Below are 25,234 nucleotides of genomic sequence, written 5' to 3' on the forward strand. Positions count from 1 at the left end.
AAAAAAGAAGGGAGACAAGAAATGTTATGCTGTCAAAGAAGACCACAACTGAGTGTTGGTGGAGTTGATAAATATGAAATTGCATCAACCTTAAAGGCATGAAGATGAAGGCTCAGAAATTGTAAACTTGTGTAAACAAGCCTAGAGTTCATCTGCTCCTTCAAGGTGTGTGTGTGTGCGTGTGTGTGTGCGTGTGTTGTAGTATCTGTTCTGACCTGATCCATAGGAGGTCGGTGGTTGGCATGTGGGTCCCCTCTTGGCAGACTCCGGTGATGCAAATTTGTTGTATGCATGTGGTGCAAATGATGAGGGTGATGTTGGGGGTGGATGTAGTCTTCCTCATAATTGTCTGCTATTAACTTCATTCTGCTTTGGGTCTGCAAAAAAGAAAAAAAAAAAAAGAAATGAGCAACAAAATGCAACTGTAAGACACGCACACAAAGCCATTAATTTTCTGAACGCTGCTTATTTGTTCCATGAAAATTTCTCCTGAATCTTTGAATGATTAGGCTGAGGAATTTCTGCATGGAGGAGAAAGTATGTCGAAAGCCATCAAAGATGATAAAAACTGAGCCGCTAACAACGTTTGACAGGTTGTAAATTGTGCAAGTTGGAGCGCCTAATGGAACTATCATAAGTCTGTCATACATATTTCAAATTATGTTTTAAATTAAATGAGATAAAACCCTACAAGTACAGTTGTTGCTGTGTGTAGCCCAGGGCCACACCGAAGCAACCTTATTTTTGCATGTCACTGATTAAAATTACCTCTAAATGTGCATCAAATGCTTCTAAATGGCGACTCTATGTCTATTATATTTATTGAGAAAGAAGACATGATGCTAGAGTAAGATAACAGTGTGGGCTGATTGAAAAGGTTAGGTGCATATATACTGACATTCTCAGTGACTGTATCGTCTCCTTCAGGGCAGACATGATTGTGGAGTCAGTGGTGAGATTGTGTATAAGATGTAGATGACTCCAAGAAAAGGCGTGCACTTTTTGCGGCCAAACTCATGCGGCTTTCCCAAGCTTAATTGGAGTCAGGCATTGGAAGAAACAGGCAAATAGCCTGAGTCAGCTGTGAAGCTGAGTCAGGTGAGATGGAGTTACAGTAGTTAGCACCCTAGGGATAACAGAGCTGTGATAAGGGGCTGGAGCGTAATGACTGAGGAAACAAGCCAGTCAGGATCACAGGAGAGGATTTGACTGGTCTTTAAGATGCTTGCAATTAGTTTAAACTTGAGAAGAGCCTCTTGGATGAGGTGAGAACACTGTCAAGGCTGTGGGAGGTGAAGAGAAACAAGTTAGGGACGGTCGGAAGAGGGTTTCAGACAAACATCAGACCAGTGGTTAGAGCCGTTAAATATAAGGTTCAGGTGTCCAGATCATTATGATCTAAGGTGCTGCCATTAGCAGGTGTGACTGGGTGGAGTAAGGTTATGTGTACTAGCTACAGATCTGTCACCTGTAATCGAATACAGATACCATGTAAACACACAGGTGGTGCTTAGTTCTGTAATCTTCATAATGTTAAACAATCCTTATTCTGTTCATCTGTCTTACACAGAGGGAGAAAATTAGTCTGGAGATGTACACAATGATCCATCGCTTTGGCTGGCTTGCAATGATGTAAACATTTTCCATGTTGATATGATATGCCAATGAAAGACAGTGAGAAAGTGAGACAGAGACTTAAATCAGACAGCAGGAAGGTCTAAGTCGCTATTTCTAATCTTTTTTAAGCTTTCATTGTCACAAAATTATGGGTTTGGAAATATTGACATCATAATCATTTTGGAAATCTCAAAGTTAAGTATGTATATTCTCTATGGAACAGAAATGCAGACTATTTAAAGTAATAGTACGCTGACTTGCTTTTATACATTTTCACAGCAACTGCCCCTTCAAACAAGTTTTGTGATCATCCCTTGTGTGAATAATAATAATAATCACCAGTTGTGTAGGCAGGAAGGCTACAATTAAAAACTTAATCTGATATTGGTATTGGCAGATCAAAGGAGAAAAGAAAATTGGAAAACAACCTAAAAAGAAAAAAAAACAATGTAATTGGTGCATCTCTTAATTAGTCATTTGGAAGCATCTTATCTTATGGATTTGGATTTGAACATGTGGGTATTTGAGGAAACTCGTTTAATATTATCAGTGAACTTAGACAAAAACTCATCAATCAAATAATTAATTTAATTAAATAATTCAAACAGCTCATTTTTAGTAATGCATTTTATTCATGCACTTGGAGACACCAGGAAAACACACACATCAACTCTTTTCTTAAGGACATGTTTCGTAACGTTTGTGTAAAAACAAAGATGTTTACACTTAAAAGGCCTTTCAGGTGGAATATGTGAATTTTAATTAGTGTTAATAAGTAGTTGTGTCGAGTAAATAGCCTGTGATCTACAGGCCTGCTTGTAGATCACAGGCAAAGCAGCTCACACAGGTGGTAATAATGTATGTAGAGAAAAAATACACAGGCTCGTCACCTAAATATCTAAGCAAAACCCACAATATTATTTGGCTCTTTGTGTGTTTTTGTATGTGTATCAATGTGCAGCTGCTGATGTAAACATGGCAGCAATCACTGCTGAGCTCACAGCTGCACTGCAAACCCTAACACAAGGCCTGTGCAAATCACAAGCCTGCTCTGATTAAAGAGTGGCTGTATTAACACATATGGACACAGGAAGCTGATAAAAAAACAAAAAAAAACCATCTGTAATTCAGAAAGGCTGTGCAAATTTCACAACAATTAAGCAAGGTCCTTTAATCAAGTCTATCCATGTGTGTTAAGCATTACTCAGTTATCCTAGGGAAAAAAAGAAAAGAGTTAACAGGCTCAGGACAGATACTGAACAGTGTTAAAAAGAAAGGGACAAGATCAAGGGGAAAGTCATAGAAAACACACCTCAGAGATTTCTGAATTCAGCTTACCCTACTTGAATTAAATGCTAAGAGAATTTCCACACTGGCACACATTTCCTGAGACCCTTTTCTCGAGAAAAGAGTCTCACGTGTGTGTGCGTGTGTCTGTGCGTGCGTAAGTGTCTGTGTTTGTATATGAATGGTTGTCTGGTTTCGCCTACACTAGAAAAAAAGTGAATGAAAGGAAAGTTTGTTTGATACACACATACCCACACATGCATCTTAAAAAAGAGGGATGTGGGGAGGTCAGACAGGTCAGCGCTATCTGTAAATCAATCTGCTGTCTCAAGATCAGCTTTCCCGGAGAGACCTTGAGTGCCATAATTCTTTGGCATTTCCTAGTAAGTTTCCTTCCGCAAAAGACATTTACATTTAATAGGGAGGAGGGCTTCCGATTATGAAATTTGTGTCAATGAGTCATTAAGTGTACAGAGCTGAGTAGTGCAAACGCAACAGATTTTATTATAAAGAACAAAAAAAAGAACAAAAATTTATAGTCATAATCAATAAATTAAAATATGCATGCCAGTGATATTAGATTAAAGGTACTTTTTGAAAAGAAGAGGCTTTAAACACATTTTAAACACACATTTTATGTATTTTTTTTGCTATTAATGTAATATAATATTCTAATCTTAAATGTTGTTTTACCATGAACTGTAAGATGAACATCATTAGAAAACAGAAATGAAAATGTGAAAACAGTCTAATCTATGTAATGTATTTTACATAGTGAACAGATTTATTAAATTAACTTTTCACTGATGTCCTTATTTTTTGCATATGATTCAGTTATATACCAATTGCAACAGGAAAAATGTATTGGCCATTTTGCTATGAGCACGTTATACTCCTTGTTAACATTTTATCTCCCATTCATATAATTTTTATACTTTTTTCATAATTTTTTTAAAGGTCAGACAGAAAATTAAAATAGTTCAGTAAAAACCTCAAATAGTTGGCTACAAAAAAAATCCCAGACTCCAAAACAGACATGTATAACAAATGTTATTTTTATTCCTCATCACAATATTTCTTCTGTATACACATCAGGACTAAATGAGTAATATTGGGGAAATCTTCAAAGCAAAACCAGGGACGATGAGGAAAAAACAGACCATAAGTATTATGTGTTTTAACAAAGAAGGGGCAACAATTATCTTAAAAACCTGTATAAGTTTGACATTAACAGTGTGACAAATGAAAACAAATTTGAGCAATTTGTATATCTGATGTGTAAATTCGGTTGTAGCAGGTAAGTTTGGGTTAAGTCTCCAGGGGCTCATTCATCCCACTGAACCACAAACAGGATCCAACTCATTTTGGAATAATTCAGTATATCTGCAGAGGTTAATTTAATGACTGCAAAGCCCAGATCCTGTGGCAGCAAAGCAAGCTCCTGCTGTTATGCATTTGGTGGTCAGGGATCTTTATCTAGATAATATGCTGTGTTTAATGTCTTTTGTTGGGGCAAAAATGTTTCTCGTTTCTTCTTCTTTTTCACTCAAACACTTATTCAAAATTGTCCCTCATATTCCTAATAAGCAAAATTGTGTGTGTATATAAGGATGGCTTAGAAGGCAAGCGCTCTCATTTCATAGCCCTGCAAACAAAACTGATATTCAGTTTTGTTTAAGTTTTGTGGTATTTTACAGAAAAAAATGCTATTCTTATCAATTGTCGTACATTATGCAGAGTTCTGGTTCTAAAGGTCTCAATAGATTGCAATTTTTTTAACATTACATGATTCGACCAGCATAACTTTGGTAGGATACCGACTCCTGGAAACATTGGTCCTGATGAAGTCCAAAAAGTTAAGAATTTGGCTAAGAAGACCCTCCAGATTGCAAAGGAGAAATGATTGCTTCTGTAACATCAGCACTTATGTCTCACTTTCTTTATAATGTGCTAACAGGCACATCCAAAATCGTCCAGACCACAAAATGTCAAAACTACTTTTACAGAGAAAATCACTTCTGCTCATGATCAGTTCAGCAAATGCATTCGATTAACAACACCTGGTTACCATTTACCCGCTTAATTTCAAAAGTATCCAAAAGTATGCACACTGCTTCTGCATTTTGGTTGAGTTAACATAAAACTTTTGAAATATATTTTGCAACCTAGTAACAGTGTTTATCGTATAATATGTAAACATAAAGATTTTATGCAAGATTAATACATGTCTCAGGATGTTTGCATAAATCTACTCTGCAAGCACAAGAACGGTGGAAAGTTTGTTTTTATCTTCTGCCTTTTTTCTGTTGTGCAAATTTGTCCCATTCGTCTGGCGTTCCAAACCCAGAAGCCACATCACTGAAACTAGAGTTTCTCATCACATCATCAGGTGGACTTTAACTGCTAGTTACTCAATAGGAAAACATGACGCATCAAATGGTGATAAACAGATAATTGGCTTTCCTTGAAATACCTTGAATAGAACTGCACCCCCAAGGAACTGTTTACAAGATGCAAACCTAGGTTTGCGCTTAAATCCACATCCAGTCACTGCATCTGTTGACTTTTAAACCCCTTATTTTTCCCAGAAGCCTTCAGTGACTCAGGAGACCATACATGTAGACGCCTTGCTGTTAGCTCATTATCGTTAGCATTCATGTTTGATCAGTCAGTGATGCGGTCTGACCAGATCTTAATGACCCACATACCTTCCCGAGCCTGAGGTTATATCGAGAACCAAAGCAGCATGGAAAATAGCAAGGTGTGTTTGTGTGTGTGTGTTCAAAGGTGTGTGCGTCTCCTTGACTTACGTCTGTTTAGCCAGCAGGCCTCAGACAAAAACAGTCCAGCAGTGACTCAACAATGACACTCGTCTGCGACGAGAGTGTATCCAGTAACTGATTGCAACATGCCTGTTTAAAGAATAGGTTCCATGATGTGATAATGTGCCTGGATTTGGATTCCAAAATCTGGTTTTCTTCCTTTGGTATACAGTGATTAAATGCAGCAACTGTGGCTACTACAAGTTATTAACTTCTATCTGTTCCCAGTTTTAAGTTCAAAAGGTTTGCCATGAGGCATCTGTAATTCAAACAATGCCCCACAATAGGCAGCAGGATTTAATTTGTAGCCCCGCTTTGATTCTTAAACCTAGAACTGTCCCTCTGTAGATCTACAAAGCTGTCGCTCTGTATGGAAAAGTTAACTGTCTGGACAAAAGATTATTCTTTTCAAAGGATGAACGAATAACTATTGCTTTGTGTGGAGAATGTACCTGCTGTTTGAGTTGGTGCATGAGTCTGTCCTTCTCCCTTTTCAAAGCCATCACTTCCTCCTGGGCTTTCTTGCGTTTGGAAGAAGATAATTCCAGAAGGGCAATATTAGCATCCTTCTCACTGATGGCTGCCAGCAACGCCTGCTGCCTGACATGGTGAGAAAACACAAGAAAGACTGCACTGAGTCACAGAGAACAGTATCAAAATTAATTCTTGGTTATGAACTCCAATGAAAATACAGCAATAAATACAAAAGTGTAATATAAAGACGTCAAGCACCCTCATTTCAGAGCTCAACAAATTACACTGAAAAGATACAGACATCTTTGAAGTGGTGTGCTAAGAGGTAAATTAGTGGTACCTCACTGTGACTCACCAGCATGTACCAGTATAATAGACTCTGCAGACTAAAGAGGATATAACAGCTTTCTTTTATCCCCATTGGTGTGTTATACAATCAGCTGCATTTCCATTACAAATGTGCACAAAACTTTGTTAATATTCCGGTAATTTTGAAAAAAAAAAAAAAAAATCGCAATTGTGGTATTTCCATTAAATAACACAATTACAATCACAAATGAATACGTTTGTTCAGATGAAAGGTCATGAAAAAACATGCCTTGGTATTATCATACTGCCACTTCCTGTTGCCTTCTTCATCTTTTCCACCAGTAGTAACATCCATTTACTGATCACATGACTTGTGATGCGAAAAAAGTGTTTCCATTAAAGAAGCAGTATTATGTAAAATCAACTGTTTAAGCTTTATATCATATTATGATGTTATTCCCTCAACAAAAATACACCTGGAGTGTCGCCTTGATTCTTTTGTGCATGTTTGAGAAATTTCCCATGGCAACTATTCAATTGTCCAAAACGTCTGCTTGCACCTGGTTGGTACTGCTTCACTTCAGAGGAGCACCACCAACCAAGTATCCAAACTTCCACCTCACAGAGTGCCCCCTCCCTATAACTCACTCACTCAGCTTCCACAGACTCGCCAGTAGCAAACACCTGGTGGAACTGGGCATCTGCTGCGCTCATTATATGAACCTCTTCTCAGTGAAACGCTGGTAAAAAACCCTGTTAAAAGGTTAATAGAGGAGTGCTGTTGTGATGACTTCCTGAAGATGGAGTTTCGGAAAGAGCAGGAGTTTTCAGAGTCAACGCATAATAGTGTCCTTTTGAGCAAATGTATTTTTGTAATTCCAAACTGGTGAATTACAAAAATCAGTATGTAAATTTGAACCTACCAATGCGGCTTTCAGCGGTGTAGCTTTCAGCCACATTGGCATGTTCAGTTCCAAAAGCTAATTTTTGATGACATCTAACGACAGCATCTTCTTTCACATGGTTGTTTTCCGCCTACAGGGCTTTAATTGGGATTTCTAGTCCCACTTTTACTATGGTCAGATTTTGAAGTGCGAAGCTTATAAGCATTGTGTCAAATTATTCTTCCATCTCAGCTGTAGACCTCTGCAACTCCTCTGTTTGCTGTGCTTCTTGTTCCGTCTGTGGGTTAGGTGAATGGTTATTCCTCTGCAGATTTACAGTTGTGCTGTATTGTTTCTGTTCCTCGATGATGAAGTGCTTACTTCTCCACAAGTTTATTCCAAGAATGTCTGTCGAGTTCCCCGGACTTCATCATGGTGTTTGTTCAATTATGTTTTCTGACCAATCTCTGAGGCCTTCACAGAGCAGATAATATTTAGTATCCATACCGAGATTATCTTGTACATAAGTGACTTTGAATCCAACTGGTTACACAGATTTTATTTAGGAGTATTAGAAATCTCAATTTCAGCGTTCAATGTGCTTACTGAAGTGCACTTAATCTGCCGCTCCTTAAACGTAGACAGAGATTCCACAGAAAGGACACAGACATCTTTGAAGTGGTCTGCTAAGTGGTGTATTAGTCGAGCCTCACTGTGACTCACCGGCATGTAGCGGTGTAATAGACTCTGTAGGCAAAAAAGGATATGACATCTTTCAACTGTCCTCGCTGGTTAACAGAGTGCATCTGTGTGTGTGTGTGTGTCTGTCTGTGAGTGTACATTCTGTTCCAGAGGGGAAGCAGCGACTTACTCTCTACAGGTGTAGATGAAACACACCAACAAGGGTCATTATACACAAACAACCAGATGTACAAATATACCGCAAGAGGACTGAAGAGCCTGTGCGGCAAAGTCTGTGTCTTTAATGCAGATCTGTGATTACAGTCTCTGTCATCAAACAGGATGTTGTAAATCCAGTGTTACGACACACACACATTGTCAACCCACTCTTGTAAACACACTTAGGAGTAAAAATGTTCTCATAGACGGTCAGCGACAAACACTCACAGACACACGCACCTATGCTTCTTTAATTAGTTACTGTAAAAATGACTATGAAATTTGTCACCCAAAAGACTAAAATGCCAAGCAAAAATATGAAGAACAATGACTAAATAGGAGTACTATTTCTTGCTTTTACAATCTGACTATTCTGTAAACTGCAATAGTTTCTGAAGGTATTTGAATAAACAAAGCAGCTTAACTCCAGACTCTTAAATTGCATTTAACAAGCATCTAACCAGCATAGTAATGTGTGGGTTTGTGTAAAGTAAGTAGTATCTTAGTGAGTCTGCCGCATTTAAAATACACTTAATCTATTAAGAATTGACCTGCAATGGCGTACTTTTATTCCATGATTCAAGTCCCGGTTTAAACAATCCACTTGCAAAAATAAACATTCTGAAGTCTGAATAAAGTCATGTTGGCCCAGGAGTCAAAAATTTTGTGTTTTTAGTACAATTATCTTGAGATCGCATCTGGATTCTCCAATTCAAGGCCATTAATGGATCTCTGTGTGGGCCTGCATGTAGAGTGTATTTGTTAGTGAATGCATGTGGATTCTGACATGGTCTGGAGTAGCTATTCACATCATCAATCACAAAGTAGGACCAAAACGGCAATTTCCATCTCTCCATATCTGCACTGTTGCTTTTTTTTTAATGCCAACTGTAACGAAAACATACATACAGACTTACATTGCCGTTTTATCGGATTCAATTAATTCTGCTTGACCTGGTCCTTCATGTGGTAATACTTCTTTAGTTTTAAATTATTCAATTAAAGAAAACTGTGGTATAGAGGAAATTTACAGATTAAAGCAGTGTAATTCAGGCTAAATCATTGTTCAGCACTTTCTCAAATTAGAGAAATATTAGATTTCTTTAATATTTGCACGTTAGAAGAATCTAATGTGTGAATATATGCAGACAAGAGTCGATGCACAGAGTCATATATGGGCAAGGAATGCAGCAGATTGTGTCACAGCTCATAAACAGTCCACCAGATTTACTGCCCTAGCATATTTGCAGGATGGCCATCTTTACATCAAACTGTTGAATTAAGTCCAAATGGTGTAACAGTTTTACCTCTTGTCTTTGACATTAACTTTATACAGACACAGTTTGCAAACTTTTCTTTCAATGGGTCAACATACTCCTGTAAATTTATGAAAAGTAAGAGCACTATTCTTGCCTTTTCACTCCATTGCATTTCTGCAGTGAAGACTAAAGGCAGTGTTTTCAGAAACAATGAGAGAAAACATGGTACCTAATGAAAGAAATATATTTCAACAAAAATAAAAGATACCGGGTAATTTAAAGTAGAATAAAAAATTATATAAACTTTTCAAAATAACTTCCCAGTAAAGAACCTATGCTACACAGTGGTTTGTAGCACTGTTCCCTTTGAGCAAGAAGTTCTTGGGTTTGAATCCCAGCCTGGGGATTCTTTCTCTATTCATCTTTCTACATGGAGTTTGCATGTTCTTCCTGTGCATGTCTCCAAGTACTCCAGTGTTCTCCCACAGTCCAGAAACATGACTGTTAAGTTAATTGATTTCTCTAAATTGTTCTTAGGTGTTGGTGTGTGCATGCATGGTTGTCCTATTTTTCTCTGTGTTGCCGTGTGATGGATTGACGACCTGTCCAGTGTGTACCCGGCATCTCCCTCAATGACTACTCTCCTGGAGATAGGCACCAGATCCTGCAAAGATTAACATAGTTAGGTAATGGATGGATGTGCCTAACTAGTAACCAGTTACTCAACACTTTGGACAACCACCTTTGATTTCAACTTCACCAGTCATAAAACAGTACCATAGTTGAAACAGTAATGGGATTCATCTACTAGACACATATGAAAACAAATAGAAAGAAAATATAGGTCCTCTATGTTCTGACAGACAAGCTGAGGAAGAACTTTCTTTGTCTCACTTTAAGCTAACTTTTACATGGCATGTCCTTCACAAACAAAAGATCATCTTTATATCTAGTAAGACTATAAAAGTGACAATGAATTTTATTTTTTGTGAAAACCAGCTATTAATCTATGTACATGCAAAACTTGGAAGTCATAAGATACTCTGAAAGCACAAATAAATTCCACTTTTTGATCTCTATTGTCAAAGAGCCCTAGCACAAGATATAGATGTTGAAGCTGACATGATAAACACAACATTCATATAAACAGATGTGCACCTATATAAATTACACATGGCTCAAATTTATTTTTTTGTATTGCAAGAGTCCGTGGAAAAGCTCTCTATAACTTCGATGGCTGAACTGATATCTTATTTATAATGGGTGAAATTTTCAGCTCAGCTTCAACATGTGATACCAATACAACCTTCATGGTCCTGGGGATGAATTGAAACATTCAGATCTTTAGAGTTGAGAGATTTATGGCTAAAAGACATGTCCGTGTGATGAGAAGGTTGAGTGCATGAGAGTGACATGAAAAGAAAAAAAAAGCTATTCAGAACAACAAGTGGAATGTTAACTTGTTAACATTATTAGGACGCTCAAACACACCCTAACACTATCTTAATAAATCACCCATTTCCACACACACTCACACATTCACATGCTTGCTGATGGTGGCAAGCTACTAGATTGTAGCTACAGCTGCCCTGGGACAGTCTACCCTGGCAGGGCAAACTCTTACCACCACCCTTTAAAGAAGTTAAAAGATAAGAGACGGGTGAGGATGATACAAGCAGGAAAGAGTCATAGACACATCATTTAGCCAGAACAGAAATTAAATAAGTGTGAAAGACAGATTTGTGGGTGACATTGGATGAAATTTGGGGTAGCGAGCACTAATTTAGACACACCCTAAATAAAAGGGAAAATCCATAAAAATGGAAAGTTATGGTGTGAAGGAGATCAGACAAGACAAAATATAAATATGTTTTATGATATGAAGAAAATAGAGAAACAACTCTGTGTTTGATAAGTCCAACCTACCTGTACAGCCTCTGAAAGAAAAAAGGGAAGATGAGGGAAGAGGGAAGTAGCGAACACGGCAAAGGTAAAGATTTAGGAGTCCCCGTCTAACCTAAATCAGCTCAGTGCACTCCATGTTGTTATTCCTGGGCGTCACGGTTGAGGGATATGTGTTTATAATTTGTGTTATGACTTACTTGAAATTATGAGTGTGGAGAGTCAGTGGGACAGAACCAGATGCGTCTGCTTGATCCCCAAGGGAACCATCAATAACAACTGCCCATAAGAGCAGTGTATGTGTGTGTCTCATGCATGTGTGTGTGTGTGTGCATGCATATGCAAACGCCTGGGCTTTGTGTCCTTATATCCATGCAAGTTCATTTTGTTGGCCAAAAACCAACATGCCGCCACTGATATCTGTTCCCACAACATCTATTATTAAGTTTTTTACTTTCTGATCTAGCCTTTCCAGCACACAGATCTCCAACTCTGTAGAAGCATTCCTCTGGCATTTTATGGCTGTTCCTTGATTGTGAGTATGTGAAGGTACAGCACGAGTCTGGGGCCCCATATATTGGAGTTCTGCAGTGAGAGCAAGCAGAGGACATGAGAGTGGAGCATGGTTGAGTGACACTATTATTTATGTTCTTGGAACAGATTGTTATTTACAACCAAGGAGTTAGGGAAAATGTCTATTTTCAACATAAAACACATGCTGAAGGTTCATCTTGTAAGTTTACTCCAAAGCCAGTTGAGAAGGTAAATCTGTATTTTAAATTTAAAGGCTGGTTAAATAACTTTTTAAGATATCCAGCAAGTTCATAAATACTTTATGTATTGAATTAGCAAACAACTAGTACTTGAAACAAACCAATTCCTTTGGTGGGATTGCATGAGGTAAACTTTTTGTTAACTTTATTTTGAGAAATGGACCTAAGTTTGTTCAGATAAGAAAGGGACCTACAATGCCAATCCTCAAGAGGGATTGTCCGTAAACTGTCAGATGTGTCCATGATCCATCACAGCTCATCAGCATGCAGTCACATTCTTCAGTCAATAATTATCTAATTAGGCTAAGGATTCAGGACCTTAGCCTTTCAGGACTGGCGTTTCAGATCGATACTCTAAAGCTTATTTATACCATATTTTCCGGTCTATAAGTCGCAGTTTTTTTTTCATAGTTTGCCAGGGGTGCGACTTGTACTCCGGAGTGACTTATGTGTGAAATTATTAGCACATTATTATATCATATCACATTATTTTCACACTAAACCGCAAGAGGGTGCTCTAGACCTGTGTTAATAATGTGTGCGGTAGAAGCTACCTCCGGAGTTAGCGGAGTTGTTCTCAAGTGACACAAAAATGAAGATTTAGTGATTTGGAGTGACATGGATGATTTGGTAAACTTGTTAACATGTTATTTATGCCATAGTTATCTGAATATCTCTTAATATGTTATGTTACCATACCAGGCCCATGCTCAGTTTATGTGTCATGTAACGTTTGCGTACTGCACAATTGTTCAGCCTGTTGTTGCCTCGATTCTATTTTTATTTTAAATTGCCTTTCAAGGTGACATGTCTGCTCTAAATTTCCCCCAAAGATGTGACTTGTACTCTGATGCGACTTGTATGTCTTTTCCGGCTTTATTATGCATTTTATGGCTGGTGCGACTTGCACTCCGGAGCGACTTCCAGTCCGGAAAACACGGTAATTTTAAGTGAAAGTACTGCATGAAACAAGTTTACCTTTGCTGTGCTTCCTGAGAAAACCCCATGATAGCAGAAAGTTACCCCAGAACTCGACCAAGCTATGTGTGTTTTCACTTCGCTAATAAAATATACAGCCCACTTACTTTGCTCACCCTTACTCCCACCCAAGTGCTCTGGCTGGTAGGTGCTGGTGGTGATGGTGAGAGTGAAATTGGAAAAGTATGTATCAATTTTACAGCAACAAGAGGGAAAATACTAGGGACAAAAATCAACAAATCTGCCAAAACTAGCCAAATGTTTAGAGTGGAAGCAGGGACGAGGAAAGATGGCTGACTGCTTCCAGAGATGAGCCAGACCAGACGGCCACCGCCACATTCCAGCCAGAACGAGAGAGAGATAAATGGGGTAAGCAGGGGCACCAGGTGTGTGCGTGTGCGTGCCTGTGTGTGAGTAAGTGAGAAACCGAGAGAGAGGAAGAGAAAGAGAGAGAGGAGGGAATTTATTCAAAAAAGTCAAACTTTTATCTTTAAAGGTAATACCTCTTTAAAGATTTTGTTGTATTCAACAGAAAAATCGTCAGTTGATTTCCTTGATTCGACGATATACATAAAAATGACCACAGGCAACAAAAAATGATTGAAACACAACAGTAGCAATAAAAGAAGACTGCAGGTATGCACCAGATTGTGCATGCCTACTATACTAGTGGTATAGTAAAAAAAAGCTATGTTTTCAAAACTGCTAAACCTAATGACTATGCATATGTCATTGCTCAATTTTTTTTTTTTTTAACTTTTTTATAGTATTCTTAAGATCAACTCCAAATAAATATTTAAAAATAGTGATGCCACAAACACCACTGTGCTTCTGATTGTCTCCATTTTGTATTTGTTTGCTGTGGATTGTGTGGGCATACCAATTTCCATGTAACCCTAGGTTTTAATATTAGTATGAGGCAAATATAATCCATATCAGATTAGACAAATCCTCTGCCATCTGTACTCAGGGTCTCTCCTCCCAGCTCTGACAAGGAAGGTAAGCTCTGAACCCACTGACAGCGCACTGCAATAGGAGAGGAGGCCTGTCCAAACTTTTTACATGGGAGGTTTGTCTTCTGGCTTTATTTCATGGAGCTGACTTATGGTGTCACCTCGAGGCACAAGAAACAAGACAGAGCACTGTGCTGTAGGGTACCACACACGTATGTCTCCTCTGCCTCACAGTCAGCATAAGTACAAACACAAGCAGACAAAGCACCTGGCTTTTTTAAAACTGCCTGTGAAAGGGGCGAGGGTCACAGTGGGAAACAGCTCCAAACACACATGCACACATATTACATTACACACACACACGCAAACACTTAACACTGTACATTGAGAACCCCATTAAAAGAAGAGCTCAAAGTTCACTGAAAAAAACTGAAGAGAGCTGAATGTGGTTTTTACATAAGAAAATGATATGGCACATTGGGGCTGAAACGATTCTATGAATGATTCGAGTACCTTGTCTATAAAAATCGCTTGAGGAAAATTTACCTATCTCGAAGCTTCGTTAATTAATGTGTTATTATTTAGTGCACTGTGTTCCGGCCAGGACATTATTTGCGTTACGCGTAGGTCTGATTTCCGCCTCTGAGTTGTTGACGAAAGCTAAGTGCTAGCGGTCTAACGTCCAGTCTTCAAGTTCGGCCTGTGGAGATTTTATTGATTAATGATAATGCCATGGTTTTCATCGTTCTTGGTGGGCCAATAAGCAGCCTTAAAATGAATGGTGTAATGCCTGGAATATGGCAGATTTTCTCCTCCGGGAGCTGCCTGTTGAAACTGAATGGCGGGAAGAGCGCCGCAGGAGTATTTATATAGGTAAGCGGATAGACTGAACACGGCGGGCAGCAGAGTAGTTGGTGGTTACAGCTATCCATCCGTAAAGCTATTAAGTGTAGCTTTATGGACGAACCGCACAATAACTCTATCTAGTTATCATTCAAAACAATTTAATGACTTATTTTCATCATGATATGTCGTGGAGGCATGCGTACTCACTGCATGCATGCATGATAATCTGATAGAACACCGGTTGTGTCCCCCCCACACCACACGCACTAAGTTTCTTCGTTCATATGCCCTCTGACAAGCTGCCCAACTCTAGGCGACATTCCCCATATTCTCAAACCCAAAGCTTGTCAGGTATGGAGCAAGGTCAGACTTCATCTATTAAACTCACTGAAGACAAATATGTAAACTAAAAGCTGGAGCATAGACATTTTTATAAGCGTATTTGTGAGCTTACCTCTTGATTATTAAATTGGATATAATTTCAGATTTCTGTGTAACTTTTCTTCAGGTTTACTTAGAAAGTGAGCTGTTATTGTTGCAAGTTAGTTTTCTAAATTACAAAAAAGTAACTATTAGGGATGCTCAAATATGAAAAAATTGGACTGATATTGATATCCGATAGTAACACCAGCATTATGCCATATTTACAAACATTTTATTTTAGCAATTTCTTATCTGACCACACGATTAATCGTAAGAATAATCGATAGATTACTTGTTTCCTAAAACGTTCGTTTACATCAACCCTTATAAGTGCTGTGCCTTCTGTAAAACTATGCATTTGTATTGCAACCTTCTTATTCAATACATCAACAAACTCAACTAAATATTTTTTATGTTGTAGACACCCAAAAGTAGGCTAATGTATATTCTTTTGATGCTAATAAAATGACTAATGGTTTCTAGTTTCCTAAACATTTGTCAAGACAAAGATCCTGCGAATTGTAACTTTTTAATGGATTCTCATTTTCTTTTTCATAAATGTTTGCCACATGTTCTCAAAAAGAAAACAATTTCAGAAAAATAATACTAAAACTATCTTACAATTTTCTAGTGTCATGCAACAGTTGAAATAAGATATATTTGATGCTAAATATAGTTCACACAGAACATTGACTACACTAATCAAGCTTTCTACATAACATATTAAAGCTGTAATCGTTTGCAAGTAGAACTAAGTGAGCAAAGTAATGCAAAGCTTTAAATGGATTGCCAGTCTTATAAATTGTCAATATCAAAATGAATATGAGCTGTGTCATTAGGAAAATCGTTATTGTTAGAAAAGCTGAGTATTACAACAACAAAAAAAAACTTTCAAAAAATGTAACAGGTTCTTTGAAAAGAAAGCCACGAAAGCTTATTTTTTGTCTCTGCATCTTCATTCCATCACTATTCTCTCCTCTGGTTACTCCTAATCAAAGGCAAGTTGCTCTTGGCCTTGATTGGAATCACCTCCACCTCCCACTAGGACCTCTATCATTCTGGCATTCTTGTCCCTTTTTCATTCTGTATTTGCCCTATATTCACTCAAAAGCAGGGCTAAATAATAAGTTTAAGGAGGTTATGCAAACATGTTGAAACAGCCATCCTTGGCCTAAGTATTACCCTAAACCCTTCAATTACCCGCCTTTCTTTCCTCTCTCCTCATTCCTCCTGCCCTCCACATGGGTTCCCTCACTATGCTCCCCTTAACTGCAGCCTGGAAATCCAGCACACACTCATGACGTGGGGCCAAAAGACCTTAAAATATCAGGGGCAGAGAGTAGAACAGAGTGGTGTACTACAACACACGTGCACGCATTCACGTACATGCACTCGCACACAGAAGCCATCACCCCGAAATACACATGTGCACTCAGGGCGATGAAAGATAGGTCCAAAAAACAGTGGTAGCGAGAACCGCGCTGTATTTTCTCTTTGTTCCAAATGCAGGGCCTGGCGGTGGACCAGAGCTGAACCACAGTCGACATGCGGTGGAATGGGAGTCCACCACATTCACTTCCCTTAAAGAACCAATAGACTGAAACACATACTCATACATGGGGATCACAGAATAACATACAAATGTACTAAAACAATCTTATGAATACATGTTCAGCAGTTTCTTGGATAACAGCGTTATGATGATAGTTCCTTGTTTAAAAAGTGGTTTGAGGTCAAAGGACAGATCTGCATGAGTTGTTTCCTACAATACTTGGAACAAAAATTAGACAACCCAGTTAATGTGGGTACTATCTTACACACACTATAGTGTAGGATACAACACCAGGCGGGAAACTGACCATACATTTATATAAATGTGTCTTTGAAATAGTTTGTAGGTGTGCACTGCTTTGGCCTGTATAACACTCCCAGAATTATAGCTTTCTTTGGAGGAAAAGCAAGTCTATTTCCCGACAGTGTCTAGAAGCAAAAGAAGGTCAGAGCACACTCCCTAAGTCAATCAGAGGCTTTCTGGGTTTATGCTAACCACACAGGTTCATCTGGATGCTATTGTACAGTGTCACAACATGTCCAGTGCATTTCTGTTAAAGAGCTTGGTTTTTCAAAGGAAATTGCCATATCTTCTGTTGCTGGTGACAAAGCGGATTGTCCAACTGCACCTAAGAACCCATTACATTCCCATAGCAGAGGTAGACTGGAGGGGGTTTGTTGTTAATTTTGTTGTCCACACAATAAAATATTGTATGGTTGTATAATTATTGTACAGTGCATAGTTCTAAAACACAGAAATCTTAAAACGGTTGACAAGAAGTATTTTAACTCTGTACAATTCTTGATTTGCATCATTTGTGCCCTATGTAATGTTGTTAAAAATCTTTCTAAATTCCATATCATGTTGTCATACATAATATTTTGAAGGATGAGTACAGGGAAGACTTAATTTCTGCAGAAATATCTGGACCTCCTGACTCCTTTATGTCTAAAGCCAAACTGGACACAACTTCTTGCAACCTCTAAAAATACATCAGTTTTCTTTTTAATTCATCAGTATTTCTCGTTTCACACCCACACACTCTTTTAATGCCATTAAATCAGAATCCTTGTTCGGACGCCAAATATAAACACACTTGCTGCTTTTCCAGACACACAATGTTTTATGAACTGTGCAATGATGTGAGAGCTGTGGTCGAGCCAGCTGTACATTGTCCGAAAAAAAAAAAAAAACACAAAGTAGACTACGTCTTGTTGTCTTCTTTGTGGCTTTCGACTGTAGTAACATCTGGCTGTTGATCAAATGACTCATGATGCAAAAAAATTCTTCCCATGTCATCAATTTCCATATGTCGGAAACTCCATCTCAAACATGAGATTTTTTTAAATTCATGTGTTTCCAATAAGCAATTTTTTTTGTAATTTCAATTTGTGCAACTCTATGGTTAATGGAAACACAGCTACTGTATAGAATGTCTTTTCAAGGTTTCTTATTGCAAGAGTAATTATGGTCAACCTTGTTTTTTCATTATCGTTTGTGTCAGAATCCCTATGTGGAGCATACTGGTGTCAGTGGGACTGGCACTTGGCTCAACTGTAGGACAAAAAAACTGATTTTTAAAACATTTTTTTTAAATCAGTGACACACAGAGCTAATGAAAAAAACACAAAAATATCCAAGTCCTGGTGAAGAAGCAACACTTGTAACTCACAGAGTGGGTTGTGCTGCTTGTTTTGTTTATGACAGTTGAAATTGCAGCAGCACTTTAATGAGCTGTTTTAAACTTTTGAATGCAACTGGTGTTTAGAATAACAAAAACAGCTAATGGCTTTGAAACATAGTTCAGGATTCAGGAATTGTACTTAAGTGAACGCATGTACTAAGCCGCAGGGATGTAGACTGAACACACCCAGATACAAACACATCTGCAAATTATTAGTAATGGTCTGATTCTGACTGAAGTTAATAGTCTTTTTTAATGAAGGATGGTAAATTGTAAGAAAAAGACTAAAAAGCTCAAAGTGCTCTGTTTTGTGTTGAAGCAGCAGGAAACACATGGGTTCTTTAAAGTCTGCTCTGTGTTCATACTCTGACCACATGCAAATTCATAGAGACTCCATTAACTTTAATGTGCTTTAAGAAGATCTAGGGAATAGAAATACATTCACAGTGAAATAAATAAAGAAATTAAAAAAAAAAAATCACAGTCAAAAAATCTGTTGCACAAACTAATCCATATGGGTAAGGTGAGGGTGCTGAGTAGAAGAGTTGCAGGCAGGTCTGGGCATGCATGCTGTATATTTAGACAGATCAGTTTGGATCAAAAGATCAAAGTGGAGCGTGATTATTACCTAGCCTTCTGATAAAAAAAGGCTCACTGTTATTTCCCTCTCTCTGTACACACGAATACACACATTTGAGCACGCACTCACACAAATTACACACTCAAATGCACTTACAGCATCTTGGCATTAAAAGATACATAGTGATTTGTACAGTGGACACACAGGTGGATGCACACAGACACTAACGCACACACGCATATGCACTTAGACCTCTCTATAATCTCCGTAATTTGTATGTTGAACCCAGTGTAGACAGATCATGCCGCTGGTGTACTGCCGTGTTTTTGCATTGCTACCTCACCAGTTAGTGTGAGTTCCCAGCAGAAAGATTCCCTTACTTTGAAAGTACAGTTATTATTATCTGCAATAACGTGAAGAGTACAAACAAGAGCATAGCAGACACAATGAAAAGCTTGTCATGAAGGTATTTCTTGCACTGCTGAGATTCATATACCTGATGAAGGTATGAAAATTGACATTGCAAGTGCAAACACAAGAGCAGAAAAATGCAAACTCAAACAAGAAACAGGAAAAGAAAGTGCCCTGTGATCACTGCTGCAAATAGAGAACATTCAGTTTCTGCTGGTATTGTTCCAGAAATCAATCCTTAGAAGTAAAACGTGATACACTGACTTTATTCTCCTATAAATACAGACTGTCGTAAGTGCTCAGTTGGACCTATAACACACCTGTGCAGAAATTCCAGCGTGCCTGACTTTTTTTTTTGTTTTGTTTTAATAAAAGTCCTGTGGTAGTGTGCAGTTACATGCTGCTGACAGAGCCACTGATTTCCAGATAGACAAACACACCCATCCAGGTTGGCTCCCTCAATAGATTACATCACGGTTGTTTTAACAATGGCATCCACTGAGTCCTTTTGGTAGCCACATTTAGCATAGGATGTGCTACAGCCTCCCTATTTCATTTTCTCGCTTTTTGAGAGTGTTCATTTTCTGGAACCTAATTGTTGTGGCCATTTATTTTAAATGTTGCAAATTATTTCTACCAATTTAGTTTTTCTTTGGGCAGTTAGATTATACTTGTTAGTTTTGAACCAAAATCTGTAATTAATTTTTATATTGAAATTGCTTAGAGTACTTTGGTAACTGCTAGACCGTCCCATTAATTTAAGTGATTAAAAAAAAAAAACACTGGCTGGGTGGATGTCTATTGTTTGGGTAAATGTCCAGTGTGATAATGGGAGGTTTTTGTAAAATTCTTTTTATGACAAATTTTTGAACTTGAAATAGCAGATTAAGTTAATTTTTGTTTTCACTTAAGTTGTAAGAGATTTTTAGTAATTATTTTGTCTATATTTTCTAAAAAAATAAGCTTTTTTTTTTATCAAACAAGTCAGAAGCGCGTGCAAGAACCAAGCCACCTCAGTGTTACCACCCACAACCTTTGTTGGAAATTTTCAGTTTTGGAACCTAGGAGGCTGCGACATTTAAAGATTTTGTTAGCAATGTTAATGTCAACAACAATGCGGACAGGATATTATGCAAAAGTGACTTTTTCGAGCTTTGTATATAATGTCATCAAAAGCACACTCAGAGTGTTGCTTGGACTCATTCATGCATTTTTGAGAAATTTTTGAGTCTTTTGTGGCAGCCATTTTAAGGTGCTCATACAATGCGCTGATACAACAATTTTTTTATACTTCTTTAACAGGGTTGCCAAAAAAACCTATGGCACTGCATGTATATTTTGGAAATAAAATTTATCTGTTAAGATATTTTCCATGCAATTTTCAGCTGTTAATATCTAACACCTACAAGCTTAAATCAAATCTGGACTCAGTTTATGTACTTCTTTCCCTCTGAGCAGAAGATAAAAACTCGCTCTCAAGCTCTCTCTGGCCCCTGCTTTTTAATCTATCTGCAGATATGTTTAGATGTGCGTGCAAGTGTGTTATGATTAACATGAACTTGGTGTAAGTCTCAAAATCTGCTTCTCATTTTAGATGCAAAATGCAAAATCCAGGTATGATTTTTATTTATTTATTTATTTTTATTTACAGCATCGTTAGAATATTATGCATAAAAGTGCTGAAAAAAAAGGTTAACAAGTCCACCCAAAAACTGATCAGACCAGGAAAGAAATGCTTTTGTTTTACAATCCAGCACTTCATATTTTCAAATGGAGAAAAAAGCTGAAGACCACCTCAGTGCTAAAAGAGATCCAAAATGATGGTGTTCAGACACACAAACATTTTGACATAAAAATCTGTCTGTGTCAAAGAGCAGAAAAACAGAAAGAAGGTGATGATCATATGAAGAATACAGTTTAGTAAGCAAAAAAGAAATGTTTATTGACCTTTTACCAGCAGTCACGCATTCAGACATACAAGGATGTTGCTTGGAAGTTTGAGGAAACTCTGGCACAAAGAGCGTTCTCACTGACGTGTCTCGATAGCTGCACTGTGGCCTGCGTGCAGACTCATCCACTTGTGTTTCTTTGTATATGTGCATGAATGCTTTTGGTGTTTATCCTGTTTGTATGCTTTCTGTGCCAACACATCTGTATGCACGCACATGAGTTTATCGCGCATTGAGTCCTCAAAGTGACATGTTGGGACATTGAGGTGAGGAAGCAGACAGTTTTAAGTCTGATAAACAAATCACGCCAAGAGGAGGATCTAAACAATATGCCACAATTGCTTTATTACTCAGTGTTTGCCCAAGGTGTCGTGTTGCTAATATCCTCAGCACCGTAAAGCCCTCTCCGGTTCAGTTCTGTGTGAGTGTTTGCTCTGGCAGAGGCTCCCCAGTGACTGGTTATATTGGACATGCTCAAACAAAGCCAAACACACAGCAGGAGCCGCAAGCAATTAGGGCTGCCACAGTGCATAACTCCTCTCTGAACACCCCCTTGGCTTGCCCTTGCCACTCTTTTTCTCCTCTACCACACATTTCAATCTCCCATAAACCATCAAAAGCACAGATTAATTAATCAGTTTCAGCAATATGTGTGCTGAAACTTGTGTGGCATCAGTAGTCAAAATACTCTTTGTGCAAATCAGTAAAACTTAACCTTTTAATGATGTAGACAGTATATTGCTGACTGGGTCATGTATGTTTTTGAAAGCTAGTATGAAGTTTTACTGTGTGAATAATTGCTCAAATTTGAGTAGGTGGTGTCCTTATTGGATGGCCAATGCGTCCCATTTCATTCTTTCTTTGACCAAATATTCTTTTTTCCTATGTTTCAATTAAAATCTGTTTTACTAAAATGTTTTCTTGATTGAAAACAAGAAAACCTAAAAAAAATTTAAAAAAAGGGGGGGGGGGGAACATATGAAACTTAAACCAAAATGAATATTTCCACTAATTTCTAAAGCTGAGTAGTATTTTTAAACAATAAATTTGACTTACAGACATAACCCTTTGAGTCGCACATTTAAAACCAGCAGCATTTGGTCCACCTTGAATGCTGCTGTGACTTTAATGATTCAAATTACAGTTTTTGTCATAAGTGATCATTCATCACCACAGATAATTACAAGCAGACTGGGTTCACCACAGAGGACTTTTGGGAATTTTACAATCATTAGTTTTGTACTGGGTGGTAATTTAACAAGTTCTGCATTTGAAGTGCATCATCCTCACTCTTTGGCAATTTCCACTTCCATTTCTGACTGTCTTGGACATATTTTTTTTTTCAGACAAGAAAACGAATATTGCCATTGTGCACTACAAGCTAGAGATAGAAAAAAATAATTATTGTGACTTTGAAGACGTTTAACTTTATGATCTTGATTCCGGACTGAACTCTGCACAACACAGATGATTAAGACGTAGGGTCTTGACAGAGCGAAGCCTGTTACAGACTGATAGACATTCAGTTTGAATTAGATCCTCTGGAGCTTGAGCACAGGGTCATATCTCACTGCCTGTGGCTTGGACAGTAGACACCGTGAGGATCTGTTTCAAATCAAAGCAAAGAAAAATCTGACTCAACCCTCGTACCCACCCCAATCCCTCTGCATCTCTATCTTTTGTTGTTTTTTCTGCTTCTCGCTTCCTGTTTTTAGGTGTCTCTTGGACTTTCATCACTAAACACCTCATAACTGAGACTTCACTTTCTATAACAAACAAAAATGTATGAGGACAGGATAGAAAAAAACAACAAATGTTGCAGTTGTAGGGCTGGAAAGAAGACTGTGGGCATTATGCATGTTCCATTTGTGTGCTTTAAAATGATGTATTTCTGTATTTCATGTTTTGTATGCGTTATTAATTTGTCAGGCAATTCTAAAGCACAGCTTTTGGCCCCTTGTTTTTTTTTTTCTTAACCAAGACATAACTTTTATTTTAAAATATACCTGGAAATTTTGAATTCTCAAGTCAAAGTGATAAAGCCATAGCAATATGCTTTAATGAATCAATTCCTGTGTATGTCAATATAGCTGCCTCAAGTTTGTACACTTTTTGTTTCAGAGCATAGAAATGCTCTCTTTTTACAAAGACACATGTTCTTTATGGGCTGGCTAATGGAGCAAAGTTCTTCCTGTGTGTGTGATGTGGTTTACAGTCGTTTGAAGTGTTCAGGAATCCTTCATAAGATCGGACCCCAAGCTTGTCTTACCAGATAAAGGTCTTTGTAAAGAAGACAATCAACCATTTTTTAACTTAATAGAAATCTGTGTCCCTGTGAGGCAGGGTCTGTGCCTGTGTATAAGTGTGTATATAAGTAACTGAGCCCTTGTTCAAGTGTGCACCAGTTCCCTAATTCAATCAAGAGTGTAACCCAAGGCCAAACACACACATTTGATTTCAGTAAATGCTGAACCCAAAGACCTGAGGCTATAAGGGATCAGAGACATGTCAGATTGTGTTTGTATGCAATTCTGTGTGTCAGTAGGGGGTGGCAACATGAGATATAAAGGAGATTTCACTTTTGTCTTTTTCCTTTTTGATTTCTCATAGAAACTCCATCAAGTGTAACAAATGTATATTTAAGATGCACGCATTTAAGCACACTCGTTTAGCTGGTGGTATTACAGTCCTTTGAACGGCTGGTTTTGTTTACTTATGGGCTCAAGGCACAGTAAGTCCACGTCTTAGCTATGCGTGGGATTTATTGTTACATGCCAGAAATGGTGCTCACGTCAGGCTCCTCCAAAATCCTCCCTCATCTTAATCAGGCATGTGAATGATACAGCAGCTTCTTTGAAAGTCTGACTTTTGCAAATTTAAATCTGAACTTCTACACACTTATGAAACTGATTTCAAACATAACAGAGACTAAACTGATGCTAAGTAAATAAAAAAAACCAAAACTTTACCAGCAACTCTCACTTTAACAAACCCATGACCCCCTGAATGAATGAAACATGGGTGCGACGTCCGATCACTGAACCAGAACTGCATTCTTAGATGGAAACAAATGATTTCTGAAAGAAACTTGGATAATGCAATCTACTTTTATGCCATAAACAGGACAACATTATCACACCACTTCCATTATCATTCAAAAATAAAGAAATGGTCTCTGATAGTATAGATTAGGTTAGTATACTGACCAGCATCCTAAAATCCATTGCAACAGACCAGGAAGCAATGAACAAGGACGTTTTCCTCTCCAGATTAAAATTACTGACTGGAAACATGATGCTCAAAATTTTTATTTACTCCACACAACCTCACATTCAAATATGGTTTCTCTAAACCCTTCTTATTCCTAGCTGGGTTTATTTAACACTGTGAGATACAAATATTCACACAATTCATTTTCATAAATGTATCTGTGGACGAATATGCTTGGTGGGGATTGGAACTCATGCCCATTCATGCATGAAAAAAAAAAACTATGTCAAAGCATACAAAATATTCACAAATGAAAATGAAGGATGCACTCCTAAAGACATATTATCAACATTGATATCTTCACAATTTCTTCAGTTATTAATGATTCACAGCATCAAGGCTGTAGGTGATGATCATGTTT

General features: G+C 37.9%; 1 protein-coding gene across 1 annotated transcript in view; it reads right to left on the bottom strand.

Moving 5' to 3' along the window:
- The window catches only part of LOC129370194 (ERC protein 2-like), a 150,278-nt gene that overhangs the window by 37,447 nt on the left and 87,597 nt on the right, over window positions 1–25,234 (bottom strand). Inside the window, exons 15-16 of the mRNA XM_055045958.1 lie at window positions 6,179–6,326; window positions 216–377 (exon numbers count right to left, since the gene is read on the bottom strand). Coding sequence (XP_054901933.1) covers window positions 216–377; window positions 6,179–6,326 — 310 coding nt within the window. The remainder of the gene's footprint in view (window positions 1–215; window positions 378–6,178; window positions 6,327–25,234) is intronic.

Source organism: Poeciliopsis prolifica, unplaced genomic scaffold (genome assembly GCF_027474105.1).
Source record: "Poeciliopsis prolifica strain line A6 unplaced genomic scaffold, Auburn_PproV2 SCAFFOLD023, whole genome shotgun sequence".
In the NCBI taxonomy this organism is placed as follows: Eukaryota; Metazoa; Chordata; class Actinopteri; order Cyprinodontiformes; family Poeciliidae; genus Poeciliopsis; species Poeciliopsis prolifica.